Genomic DNA, 15118 nt, shown 5'->3' on the forward strand with positions numbered 1-15118 from the left:
TCAAAATTTTGCTATGGGTGAAAGAGTACATATGTGAAGCTAAGAAAGTACTGTTATTCCCATTAATATTAATACAAAATTTTTCATATCTTGCTTTTCTCTGGGACCATGCTCATCCTTTCAATGTTCTCCCAGTTTGTAAGGTTGACATTTTAGTCCTCTTTAAGAAAGAGGATGGGGGGGGGTGTCATTAGCATCTCCTGGTTTTTGCTGGGAAGTGTCCTACACACATGCCAGAGAGGCTGAAGCTGGAGCAGGAGGGGCAGTAGCCATTGGCTCCAGCACAGGAGTTAAACCAGTGACACCTAGCCCAGGCCATTACAAGGCTGAGGCACTGCACTGAGGTGTCAGTGCACAGGCAGGTCAGCCCTCTGATAAGGGCAAAAGTGTTAAAGTGCATGTACTTTTAATGTTTATGCATAATGAAATTTTATATAAGTTGAAATTTACATTTTGCTGTAAATGTCATGATTTAACCCCCACCAGCAGCCAAGCACCACACAGCTGCTCACTCACTCCCCCACCAGCAGGCTGAAGGAGAGAATCAGAAGGGTAAAAGCTAGAAAAATCATGAGTTGAGTTTAAGACAGTTTAATAGGCAAAGCAAAAGCCATGCATGCAAGCAAAGCAAAATAAGGAATTACTTCACTGCTTCCCATGGGCAGGCAGGTGTTTGGCAGTCTCCAGGAAAGCAGGGCCCTCTCACACATAATGGTTACTTGGGAAGACAAACTCCATCCTTCCAAATGTCCCCCACTTCTTCCTTCTTCCTCCCGGCTTTACATGCCGAGCAGGACGATGTATGATATGGAATATCCCTTTTGTCCATTTGGGTCACCTGTCCCAGTTGTGTCTTCTCCCAACTTCCTGTGCACAGTAAAGTAAATGTATGAAAAGATTTTTTTGAACTGCACTCCTTTAAAAAATGAGAAACACAATCAAATGAAGCTCTGATGAGGAGGGGAAGATTTCTCCTTTGCTAAGAAGTTTAGGCTGGAAGAGAGAATACAGCAGCTATACCTACTTGAGTAGGTACTGCAGTAGCAATGGATCTGCAAAGCAAAGACAGCGGTGCTGAAGACCCAAGGCTTACCTCACAAGCTCATCAAAAGAGTTTTATGTCAAAAAGATATAAGGTCCCAAAACCCATCCAACAGATTTATTAAAGTGGACTTCAGTTCTTTTAGACCTTGGGGCCATACATGGGAAAAACACGACAATGTTTCCAGGAGGTCAAAATAACACACTTTTACTGCCAAACTTTAGAAAATAAGGGAACTTGGCAAAAGTTTAAAGCAAATATTTCACAAAGCATTGACTTAGTAAATTCCAACCCATCCAAGTTTAAGTCAACCAAATCAAGGAAAAGGGAATTAGGAGAAGAAGAAGTGAAGAAAAAGAGAGAGTGAGCAAGAGAGAGAATTATAGCTACCGCCTTAGACCCAATGTAGAACTAGCTACTACAAATCCAAGGAAATGGGACCATGACCATGAGGAGGTCTTGTGGTGTGGGTTTTACTTACTACGGACTCCTGTGGCCAACCCCCCCAGGTGGGGCTTTTGATCTGCCAGCCATTTGGGATCTGGGTTAGGGGCTCCAGGGGGTGTGGTATGGGGTTTGAGGTGTGTCAGTGGCTGACAGGTGCACTAAAGGCTCTCAAGGAGGTGGGGCATGAGGGTAGAGCACCATTCCACCTTGACCTGATTTGCCCCCTCCACTCCCCTCCCACTCCCCTCCCTCAAATTGTTTTGAGTCATTGATAATTTTAATAACTTTTTTCAGTCTCTCATGACCACTCTAGATGAGATATGGAGGGATTACTTCAAGCAAGCTCTCTTTTGGTCCATGGACTAAAAGCCCATTAGCAGTTGGTGTCCGTTAGCTATACTCCAGGGCTCACAGCTAGTGATTTAGTTTCCATATGTCTACTATAAAAAATGCAGAGATAATAAACCAGGACAGAAGCAAACAGCCACATGAACAATCCCTTCTGTTAAAAATAAAGGAAAAAATACTCTTTCTGCCAGATGAATCAATAGAGAAAATTGCTATAACCAAGGCTTCCTTAACATGTTAGTTCTTTCCATCATCTAGATAGCATCTCTGTGGACTAAGATGATGTAAGATTACTGTAAAATTATCTCCTCCTGTGTGAGGAGACCTCTGTACATGATAAGGAAAGGATCAATCAAAGAATATATTGCCAAGTACAATGGATTTTCTAATTCTACAAGATATGGGTTAGCTATGAGATAGTCCAGATTTGTTTTCATTCACACATTAAAATGAAAAAAAGGCAGAAAGAGAAACATGAGAAAGTCATCTCCAGTCTTTAATAATTTATATCTCATCCAACATTTTGGGAAAAAAATCCTGAACAATTTCTATAAAATTCTACAGATGCTCTTTTTTTTCAGTTAGATAGCAATTGCGACTTTTGTTGCTAATGATACAGCAGTTTTATGCTGCTTTTGTGTCCAGAGCAAATAGAATCTAATATTGTTTCTTCATACTGATATTTTAGGAAGTAACTAATTATTTTTTCAGAAAAAAAATAATTAAAATGCATAATGTGCATATTTATGAGTTTTTTATTCTAATATTTTCGTTTGAAGCTAAATATTAAAAGTTACAGAGCTGCTAGTTTGTCCTATGTAAATAGCTAAGATTTTCCATATTGTTTGGCTTCATTTAATTATTGCTAGCAGTCTATGTGAAATGAGTTTATTTAGTGACTAACTAAAGGTAAAGAAAAAAGATAGAAAAAAAAAGTGATTCATCTGTGAGTGATTCAAAGTGAGAATATTGTTAACAATATAGCCATTATGGACCATTATATTCCAGGCTGGTGATTCTGGGGGTGCTTTTCCCCTCTCCTCATCTCACCTCGCCTCGCCTCTCCTCTCCTGTTTTCTCATTTCAATAACAGGTGCATATGTCCCCTTGGCTACACTGGCACATATTGTGAACTTGATATAGACAATTGCATTGGAAATCAGTGCTCTGAATACGGATTCTGCCAGGACCACTTGCATAATTACAGCTGTAATTGTGTGCCCGGATATGAAGGTCCCTTCTGTGAAGTTGAAATTAATGAATGCTTAAGTTCACCTTGCAAAAACGGAGCTACTTGTATGGATTTAAGTGGCCACTTTTCTTGTCATTGTACTGCTGGGTTCAAAGGTAAGTTTTATCTTTTGAAGTGTCTTGTATTACAGATGGGAATGTCCCATTTTATGTAAGCAATGTTTATATAATTGTTTAATAACAGAGATGTATATATATATGAATATATTTTCATGGTTGTATGATATACAGGAGTTTTAACTGAATTAGCATTTAAATTCTTAGATTGTGTCTCCTAATTGTTCCTCAGCTGACCTTCCCTTCACTAAACGTACAATTCTGAGCTTTAGCTTTGCTGCTGTTAGCAAAAAAAATTTATCAAGTTCCAAAACAAAATTTTAATTGTATTTTTTTATTTTCACAGTTATGCAGTCTTATGTCATGGCTTTAGTAATATATAGGCTAATAAGAACTAATGCTTTGGTACAGAACAGGAAAATCTAAGCATGAGGAGGAATGAGATCAGCAGCATCATCCGTCTGCATGTGTAGGATATAAACAGCTATATTTGAGTGACTCCTCTTCTATATGCTGGAGATAGGGCATCTGCCTGTCTTAGACATCTTTTCTAGGGAGAGATGGGCTGTAAATTTCGGTATTGCATTAGACGAATCCTACAAAACCGATAGCATGATTCCTTTTTATACTAATTTTTGGCTTTGTGTTAATAATACTGATATTCAGACTATATGTGAGAGGCAGAAAATAATTTTGTATCCGGCAATACTGAAGTGTTGCATCTCCAGCCTTCAGTCTATATCATTGAGCACAGTTATCAATGCCCTGAATGCTTCTATGTTGATAATCTATGATATGCTATCATTAACGAAGAAAAAAATAAATAGTATATTATTTATAGTGTCGTTTGTACTAACTAATCATTAATTTACAGCTTACTCTTTCAAACTGCTGAGGGCCTTTGCTCCAATTCAGACAGTGCATGTAGTACTAGATTTAGTCTGTCCCAGTTAAACCCATGAGATGTTCGACATGTATTTGGATCTTTCTGGGTCACTGCCAAAGTGCTGAACTATTAAGTAATTATAACTTTACTGATCTTTTTTCATTATAAATTCTGGCTAGCTTTTAGCATTTTATCATTAATATTTTTAATTTGGAGTATGTTTATGTTCCTTTATATATATATATACACATTTATGGAAGTATACACTGGCAGGTTTGTTGTCCTCAATTTGAGTATATAATTTCTTTGCAATTTGAATGACATTTATTAAAAGGTGTTATTTCCTGTTCATGCTTATTTATTAGTAAATGTGCAACAAAACAAAGGAATGTCCCAGGAGTGGCTTAAATTCCAGCAAGATAGCACAACTACGTCTGACTAAAAGTGAAAAAAACATACTTGGCTCACCTGTGCAAAATCTAACATAATATATTTCCATTTTGCTGCTGAAACCTCAACCCTTATTTTGTACTTTGCTGGACTTCGTGGGGAACTTCAACCACCCACATATCTTCTACAATAGAGTGGAGTATAAGATCTGCTTAGAAGAAGAAGGGTCCAGGAAACTCTATGACTACTAAGATCACGAGCAGTTCATCTCAACGAGCAGGCAAAAATACCAGGAGGCCTGTAGGAATGATCAAGGAACTCGTGGCCAAATTCAAACACAAAAAAGGAAACATACAGAGGACAGGAGCAAGGACAGGTAACCTGGCAGGAAATAGAGACACTATCTGAGAATGCAGCAATTAGTTTAGGAAAGTCAAAGCCCAGATGCTGTTGAGTATGACAAGGATGTGAAATACACCAAGAAGGGCTTCTGTAAGCATGTATGTGACAAAGGGAAGAGAGAATGTAGTCCCACTGCTCAATGAGATAGAACCTTGATGAGACTGGACATGGAGAAGTTTGGGTACTGAATGCCACCTTTGCTTCAGTCTGTGCTGGTGAGGCTGTCCTTCAATAATCCAACAACCTGAAACCAGAGAAAAAGTCTGAAGCAAGGAAGACACACCCTTGATGGATGAGACTCAGGAGAGGAAATACTTAGGCAAACTGAATATATATTTGTCCATGAACCCTGATGGGATGCACCCAAAAATCATAGCATCATAGAATTTTATAATGATTGAAGTTGAAAAAGATCTCTAAGATCACTGGGTCCAAATATTAAGATACCACCACCACGTTCACAGCTAAACATTATCCCCAAGTGCCACATCCACATATCTTTTGAACAGTTTCCAGGGGTGGCGATTCAACCACTTTCCTGGGCAGCCTATTCCAGCACCTGAACACCCTTCTACTGAAGAATTTTTTCCAAATATCCACTCTAAAGCTCCCCTGGCACAACTTGCTTACATAAGTGATATAATTACATATTACTCTGGCCTCCAGTCGGGAGGTCTGGAGACACACTATCTATAACGCTGCTGCTTGTTTTGAGAACGCACACAGGGTCACTCTCAAGGAGAAAAGACAAGGCAGAAAGAATCGTGTCTTGTCGATACCACCTAAGGAGTCTTTCTGCTGTGCCTTTTGCAACAGGACTTGTCTATCTCGTATTGGCCTTTTTAGCCACCAGCGCGTTTGTAGCAAATGTGGGTAGAGCGCTTCCCAAATCTTCGTTCATGAAGCCCAGCCACGATGAATTACATATTACTGAAAAAATCTTTTTTAAAAAAAACCCTTTATTTTCTCACACAATGAGGTATTATATAATAGTATTTCCACCACAGTAAATTTAAAGAAAAATGTCACAATATTACTCATTAATTGTAACTCATTACCACATGTACTGAATATATTAAATTCTGATTTTAAGCTGTAAACAATTAATAAAAGTCTGTTTAAACTTACAAAAATATTATCAGTACCATAGAAATTCTATTTTCAGAGTCTCTATGGTTTATGATCCTAGGATATTTTCCAGTACAAAATAGATTTAAAGTTTGGTCATAACTTCATGTTATGAATCAGTGATTAGTATCCCAGTGTAATACTAAAAACCTCACATTTATTCTTATCTCATTTGTATGTGTGTGTTTGTTATGTTGTTTCTCTGTAATTCAGCATTCTAACATATCCAGATGTACTTAATTTTTCTTCATAAATAGTAAATTCACTTTCAGATGAAATAGTAAATACTGAATAAGCTAAAGAGTAAAATGGAAATTATTGTTGCTCAGTACTCTGTATGTATTTGTGGAACTATCATACTCTGTGCATTAGGATTCATAGATATTGTAAATAACTTCCCACTTATTAGGTGGGAGGTGACTTGATGTCTCTCCTGCTATTAAATGAATCCCTGTGTTCTCTTTGATATAACATTAGAATCAGTTTTTATTTCAGAAGCAAAATGCTAAACAAACTCATATCTGACTACTTTGTCTAGTTGATTGATCAATCTGATGTCTATCAACATTCCTCAGAAACTTTGCATTCTATTAGCTAGGGACCCCTTAGGCAGTGCAATGGATTTGATTTTTTTTAAAAACAAGTTCATAAAAAAATGCGAGGCTTGGGTATTTTCATAATAAAAACAAATGCTTTGTAACATCATATACCACAGTCTTTCCTTTCAAACTGTAAATGATACTTGTGATGGAAACTTTAATATGGAGACATTTGGTATATGCCTGGTGCCCTCTCCACTGCCTATAAGAGAATTTCATCCATGTTCAAACTTGGAAGTTTGGAATACAATTATAAAAATTGAGTAAATAACTTCTTTAACTTTTGATTAAGTGATGACTGTATATCACCTAATTCTGGCTCAGTTTTTCAGACATAACATAGTGCTGCTCACCTTCAGAAAAATTCCCAGTCTATCCTTTCTTCTGTATCTTTGTGTTAACTATCTCAATACATCAATGTTCAGCACCAAATAATTCCAGCTTTCATGATGACTGGTATTTCTAAACAAATACCACTGTGCTTATTTCTAGTTTAAAGGAAGATCTTGGAATTTTTCAGGGGGAAAAAAAGCTGTATTTGTCCTAACGCATCCTACATTAAAACTCTTCTGTTTAGATGCCCACAAAAATGTGAAGGCAGCTACTGAGAACTCAAAGCAGATAGACAATATTACCTCATTGGTTTCTCTTGAGGGTTTGTATCTATATAATGTACAGTTAAATTTGGGAAATATTTTTATTCTGAATATATACTGTATCCCACATAGCAAGATATTGATCTATCATTGCTTTAGCCATGTGAAAGTAACAACAGTATTGAAGCTCATCACTAATGTAGGCCTTCCTAGTGACTTTTTGGGTTTGACATTAATATATGCTATATGTGATGCTCATCAGTATTCCTCTTTTTGTCCAAAAGAGGAAAATGTTATATGGGCTTTTTGAAATCCTTCAATTTCTTTAAATTTCTTTGCTTTGTTTTTGCTTTTTTTATTCCACAAATACATAGGAGAAGTCCATGTAAAATTTGAAGTCCATCTATGCAAGTATTTGAGTGTTGGTACTTTCAGTACGTTATTAATTGGTTTTACAACAAGCCTGGGCTGGGTGTGTGGCTCAGGGTATTGGGCAGTGCAGCTTCTGAAGGAGTTCTGGCTGGCTTCTTCTGGGGAAGAGTGATTATTGCTGGCACATTGTGCCAGTGTAGCCTGCTTGTCAGATGTACAATGTAATCCCATGGAGAGAGATGAGCTGGACTCTTGGCAGTTTAGATTTGAAGAGTCACATGCTTTCTCTGAGTTAAAACTCTTTCATAGATGCTAAGCCAGTGGAATGGTTTAACACCTCATATAAATCGCTTTCAATCTGTAATAAGTGTTCACAGAAAGGATTACACTGTATGAGGTAAATAAAAATTAAATTTGTTTTGGATTTTTAACTACTACAATATGTTACACAGAAAAGATCTTGAAGAAAAGAAAAAAAAACAATCAAGTGTGTAGAACAACAAAGTTGAGAAAGGGAAATATCTGTCAAGTTCACAAAAGCCACAGCTGGAACACCCATCTTGCTTTTTCATAACTGCATTTTCTGCAAAGTAAGCTGAAACATTACTCAGGGTGATACCTGTCTTATCTGACAGAATAACTTATGTTGCTTAGCAAGCAACAAAATTACACACTTTGTTATCAGGTACATGACTGGAATGGTTTATACTTATGCACATTTTACAAAATGTGGACTGTAAGGCAGGAATGTTGCAAAGACAATCCTCAAATAAATTGTTAATGCTTTGGATAGTAGTTGAACTTTGCAAACCCTCGCGGTTCAGTTTTTTGGTGATTTGGTTTTTTTCAGCAGTACTTCATTAAGTTTACATTAAGTAGAATTTTAAATCACCTGCTTTTCATCTGATCTCGGAATAGAAAGATTCATTTTATGTCTTGAATATAACCTCAAGTGAGGAGTTTTATTTAAAAAATATATTCTTTAACATCCTTTTCTCAATTGTGGTCATTCTGCCTGCTTTTGCATCATCAAACTTTATGTTCCATTTTGCCTATAAAACAAAAGTTGGTACAAAAAGTATTTAAAAGAAACTTTGTGAACATGCAATTTTTATATTTTTGCATGTGTTTTGTGATTCAGACAGAGATGTTATAGTAGTGATGGCACTTTATAATAGCTACTTTAAATATAATGTGTATTACATTATGAAAATAACCTCTCAAATTATTTAATTTTTATTCTAATGTCTGAATATTTTATTTGAGAATGGTATGAAATTAAACTTATTCTGATATCAAAACAAAACTCAGTTTTGTGAATATTATACAAAATCAAACAATAGTTCCACAAGTTCGGATAAAGTATGAAGTTAATGTCTTTAAGTTAAGCAGAAATAAAGTGTGAACCACTGAAAGGTGCAAACTTTCAAAATAATGATCTTACAAAGTTGCACTTTTGAATGAATTCAATGAGACTTCATCCATTAGACTTATGAAAAGCAATGGGTTTTTTTTTTACACTTTGATCTCCAGTTATATTTACCTGAGAACTTTGGAATCTCTCCATTTGCTAAAATAGCATGATTATTTTAAACAGAGTAAGTGATATCAGTAATATTGGTGGAGGACAAAACATCTCTGCTATTTTTTTTAGCATGCACTTACTCAGTCCTTAGGCTCTTCTCAAGGCTTTTGTATTCCTGTAGAAAATGTCTTGTGTATCATCAGTGTGTTGGCAGAAAATGTTGCTTCTAAAGATCAGGCAATGCAATTTGCAAGAGTGACAGACTTTCCTATAATTTCCTGTTACATATTTTAAGAACACTGCAATTTTACGCAGCGTAAAATATGCTATAGAGTTAATAGTAGAAGACTTGGCTTGTGGTAATTTTTTACATTCTCTTTGTATTTCAGAATCTGGTGACATGATCCCTGTAAAGTGTTTAAGAATTCAGACCTTAAGCTATGATTTATTAAATAATATTTTACTAGTAATTATGTTCAGATGTGTTGTATTAATGTTACCCTTAAAAGTGTAAGCCCACAAAATATTTATATTAACATATTTTTGTGTTGAAAGTAATTTGTAGCCAATTAATGATTATCTGATGTTAAAAGGAGATTCTCATCATACATTTCAAATGCCTAGTTGAGATGAGCTGCATACTGAAAACATAAAAGGCTTCTTTGTATCTGTCCAGCTTTTTTCATGTCTTGAATACTCAGAAAATATGATCTCACAGTAGCTTCATAGATTCTTTGATTCTCTCTTGAAATATTTTTAAATACTGTCCATATATTACCTTTGTACTCTGAGGACATGAATTCTTAAATTCCCATAGTAACTGTTTGTAAGAAGTTTTGAGATATGCCTTTTGTCAGGTGCAACTATCGATTTAATGGCACTTCAAGTTATAACACATAATCAGAAGAGCTAATCATTGTCTCCAGTACACAAAAGGCAATTACCTTTATTTTCACTACGTGTGTATTTGATTGGCAGAAATTGCACTAAAACATGAAGGCTTCTCCAAGTTTTAACATGGTTCACAGGAAAAATATGTTATTCTCCTAGCCTCTTCTGAGATGTACAGAATTACCAAAACTGCACTGTTAACTTTTAGATGAAAAATAATATCATTTTTTCATATCTGTAAATAGTACATTTTCCAGTGGCTAGATAGCTAAATTAGACATAAAACAGAAGAGATGCTGAAGGAATGGTAGTAGAGATACATAGAGACTAAAGTCTTAGCTGTCTGTGTCAAAAATACTGCGGGTTTGTCAGGAATAAAAACAGTGAACTATCTATGTTTAATGTGTTAACAGCTGAAATATTTCAGAAAGTTTGGTTATCTTTCTAAATCAGTCTGTGAGTACTGTTAGCTAGCACAACTTGTAAATCAGGCAGTGTTTTTCACAAATATATTCATTAGTTATAAGAAAGGTATTCTCAGTGCTTGATAACTCAGATGAGGTGGCTTGTAATTGCTTCTATGTCAAAACATAGCCACAGAATTAACCTTTTGATCAGGTGCCATTTCGATTTTGATTTTCTCAAAGGGTTCACCTTGCCCACTACAGACTAATTTTTTGTTCTTTATTGAGAATACTCCAGAATATCCCACTACTCTCTGTGTCTTTGTTCCTTTGTTTTATTTCCTACCATCTCATCAGGATTTACAGCCTGAATGACCATTCTATTGAACTTTTATAAAACTTTTGCAACTGTCTCTGCTTATTGTCCATTTCGTCCCGTAAGGACTATTTTCTCAAGACTGAATACAGGACATCCTATATTGCATTAGGTATTGACAGTTAGGGAACTGAATTTCACCCTAAAACCTCAGTTTTAAAGTATAGATCCATAGTCAGAATTGTGCGTATAGTTGACTCATTTTCCTGCTGAATGCCATACCCTATTTCCTATGCCCAAAAGAAATGAAAATCAAAGAAGACAGATGATAACAGTTCACAAGGAATTGTAGCTATACCTGCTGCAGTCATGTATTAAAATTATGGTACTGTTCAGTTTCAAAAGATACCTTTGCTGCCTCAGATTCAGAAAGAAAGCAGAGATAGCTTCACAAAAAGGCAATAAGATGTTAACAAACCTTGGATATTGTCAGTAAATGAGGATGATCTCATTCCAACATTTCCCCTAAAATTGCATTTGCTTTACACCTTTAACAATTCAAGGGAGGTGAAAAAGTGTGTTTCAAGGAGGTTTTCTAGCACATGCTTCAACTTACCCATGGCTTGTGACCAGATAATTAATTTTAGAGGAAACTCTCCACCTGTCTACCCAGAAGAAAACAGATACCAATGCATTTTTATTTATCTTCCTCAAAAGACATCCACCATAATCAGGGACCTGAACTAGAAAGCATAAGGAATGCAAATTATCAGAATGAGATCATAAAGACTGCACATAGTGCTACTACCTTATCAGCACTTCAGAGAAAATTCTTTAAAAAATTTAAGAACTGAGAAATGAATTTATATTTTGGTCAGTCCTTGCCATCTGTAATCCTCACTGGTGCCATGGCATACATTAAGCAGCACTCAGCAGCTGCTCCTAGCAGATAGCTTTTTAGTTTACTGAGTTACCTGAACTCTCCCTGGACTAAGCTTTTGTCTCACCGTTTTCATCCATGTATCTTGAAGTCTTACAGAAAACGAAGAGATGTTTAGAAGTAGGAAAAAACCCTAATAGAAACCATCCTGTCATAAGTTTAAGTGTGCAAGAGAATCTTGGTGTTACTATGGGCTTCTCCAACGGTGGCCTTTTGTATCTAGTAGATTCAGAAAATACAGACTTAACAGCTGACTGTCTTCATTCATATGATTCTCAGAGAGGGCATGTATGTGTGCTGCAGATAGGAGACCAAATAGTTTCCACAGTGCAAAGAATTCAGAGGAATTTTGGCTTTTTTTTTCCTTTTATCTTCTGCTTTGCGGTTCACAGAAAGCTCAGCATGCTTTGTACACTGCTGACCTGTCATAGCTACTGAACATGATTTGCCTCCATATTCCTGTGGCTGGAAATAGCTTCTTCTGTTACAAATCAAAGCAACCCCTTTTGTATATTACAAATCTACATTTCACTATACCATCTTTGCTCTTAATTATTTCATCCTCTCTCATTTGCATTTTTCCTCATTAAGTGTTCTTTAGTGATTTGATCACCCTCCTTCTTTGTATTAAACAAAGAAAGAGAAATGTCTAATATAACAGGACCGACAACTTGCTTTAGAACATAGGCTGAACTGTACTATTACACATCACTGTGTAAATTAGTGTTGGCCACATTTTCATATGCAGTCATACTTCACAATTCTTTTTTAAAGGCATGAGAGAAAATTATTCACAAAACTGGACAAAAATTTCTTGAATACAGTAATTTTGCATAATGGAAAAAACTCCAAAAGTATGCATAACCTCAGTAAGAAAGCATTTTTTCCTGATTGTCACACTTCCAACTTTGCCTGTCAAAATGGACTGTCTTGTAACCAATGAAGGAGAAAAATTCTTGACATACAGGATGTCTATCAGTAGTCCTGTGTACTCAATAAGTGTACCTTGGCCAGTGGGGTCAGCACATAGACTATGACAACTCACAGCCTTTTTTCTTTTTTTTTTAATTCAAACTTTCAGGAGAAACATGTTCTGTTCATGTGAATGAATGTCTAGACAGACCCTGTTGGAATGGAGGAACCTGTGAAGAGGACATAAGGGGCTTCAAATGCAATTGTCCATTTGGTAAGTATTTATACTTTTTATTCAATTGCTAGTTTGGAATAGTGTGGTTGTGTGACTTCCACATCTGCTACTCCAGTGCTATAAAGCCTTATACAGTGATAGCATTCTGCTTACATTTTGAAAGGTACAGAGCTAGTTATCCAGACTAATAAAAATAAATTTTTTCTCTTATTTTTTGAATTCATCATAATGAATTCTTTTAAATAATAAACCACATAGATTAAAAAGTACTTGTAGTACTCAAACAGCCTGCTAAAGAAATATGACAGAACTGGAGAGTTCAATTATTTAGTGCCTATTTGTACAGACACCTTATAGCAACACGTTCTTTCAAAAAATGTAGGGTTTAGGCAGCAAAATGTAGAAATTGAGCAAACATACAAAATCTTGGTCTTTGAAATCCTATTCTGCTAGTCAAATTATTTATACCTAAAAGAACTGAACACTGCTTTAATGTTTGTATGACCTCAATCTGGTCATGTGTACCTGAGCATGTGTACTTTGTGGCATTTTAAGTATTCAAAGTATTGTATAAGGGTGGAAGATATGGTAGAGGATATAAGGGACATCCAAGATGGATCAGGCCAGGTGGCCAGTGAAATAAGAACAAAGTAAAAGGACCAATCAAAATTAAGGGAGAAAGATATATAATGTTGAAGATTTTGCTTTGCTAGTTATATATACTCTGTTTAATCTGGGATTTTGCATATCATTGTATATTGACTAAGAAAATATAGAAGAGGCTGGGCTAAGAATTCTTGACCATACAAATCCTTTGACTTGGATAGTCAGCTTTCTCCATTTTTATTAAACATTGTGGCAAAAAAAACCTGGGGTAGAGATTTTGCAACTGCTAGTTCATTCATAAATATAGATGAGAAAATACTGATAAATTATGAAAAGGTTTTTGTTTTGACATGCGTTTATAAGCTCATTGTTAATATGGAAAATAACATCAGAAAAATTAATTTTATACTGTACTGTGGTGTTTCAAAGATACTGATGGTGATCAGTAAAACCTGGAAATGTCAGAGTACTGAAATACAGGTCTCCAGCCATCCTTCTCAACTAGAACAACTGATTTAAAGAGGACTTTAATATAGTTAATATCAAGAGATCCTTAAATTCTTTGAGGGTGGTATTCCACTGAGTTGGGAACTGAAGACAATACTGAGTGATATCTTCAAAGGTAAGGTGATGCTTTCAAGTTTGTTGCTTCATTGGGGCAAATGTAAGCATGTCAAGCGTTTCACTGAATAAGGGTTGTAAGAAAACATTAACACAGACATTATCTCCTTTGTTCTTCTGAGATTCTCACGTGTTTAACTCTTGTTCCTAAAACTTTTGCCCATAGCGGATTTTTAAACAGAAGCATTCTGCACCTCCTTTCACAGATGTGAGAGGAGATCTCTTTCATGCACTGCGTGTCAGTGATAGGAAAGAAAATTGTTGTGACATTGTCTTAGTAGATCGTTTGTGCCTCTTTCTTTAAAGAAAAGTCAGGCTGTAAACTTTTTCTTATCCAATTAATCTTTGTTATAATTCTCAGTGTGTGCATATCATCTGGAACAATGAAGTTTATGTAATGGACACATACAGTAGAAATTATGAGTTTCATTCTATTGACTCTAATAAAATGCTGTGAATAGCAGTGGTTCTTTTACATCATCAGTCAAATGATCAAAAAAATTCACAGTGAATCAGGAGTTATCTGTAGAAATGATCAGTTATTTTTGAAAAGGGTTAACACTTGCTGTATTACAATTTGCAGTTCCATTACTAATATAATAGCAAACTGAATTAAAGAGGGAGAAAATTGCGTAGTGATGTGCATACCTAACAATGAGCTGAAAAGAGGGGAATTTTAATCTAAATGTGATATGGATTCCATTTGTGCCCTTGGGTAAATTAACTAATATCGCAGTTCATAGTCTCTGGGTGAAGGTGTAGATAAACAAATGTAACCATGTCACAAATACATTGTAATGATTAAGTAATGTCTGTAAATTGCCTGAAAACACAAGTTGCGACATTATAATGTTGGATAATTTTACTACTAGCTCAGTTCTAACAAAAGTATCACTTCAAAAGATAACACAGTTAAGTTGTTTCAGTTTTCAAACATGTATAGTTCCTTCATCCTTGAGTAGTATGATTTCTCTTCCTGTTAAGAAATCAGAACTATATCTATTTAGCAAATCTAAATATATACATTTCATTGCATGTGCCAATTTTATGAAAATACATCTTGTGCTTTCTTAGTCACTTTCAAGTAGTTCAATGTCTTAACATGTGGTCAATTTTAATTCTTGAACTGTTATTTTTATATGACAAATCT

At 35.5% G+C, this 15118-nt stretch overlaps 1 protein-coding gene across 1 annotated transcript in view; it reads left to right on the forward strand.

The window, feature by feature from the left end:
• Nucleotides 1-15118, forward strand: part of EYS (eyes shut homolog) — an 863631-nt gene that overhangs the window by 188529 nt on the left and 659984 nt on the right. The window contains exons 11-12 of the mRNA XM_064650232.1: nt 2931-3184; nt 12676-12780. Coding sequence (XP_064506302.1) covers nt 2931-3184; nt 12676-12780 — 359 coding nt within the window. The remainder of the gene's footprint in view (nt 1-2930; nt 3185-12675; nt 12781-15118) is intronic.

The sequence above is a fragment of the Pseudopipra pipra genome, chromosome 3 (genome assembly GCF_036250125.1).
Source record: "Pseudopipra pipra isolate bDixPip1 chromosome 3, bDixPip1.hap1, whole genome shotgun sequence".
NCBI lineage: Eukaryota > Metazoa > Chordata > Aves > Passeriformes > Pipridae > Pseudopipra > Pseudopipra pipra.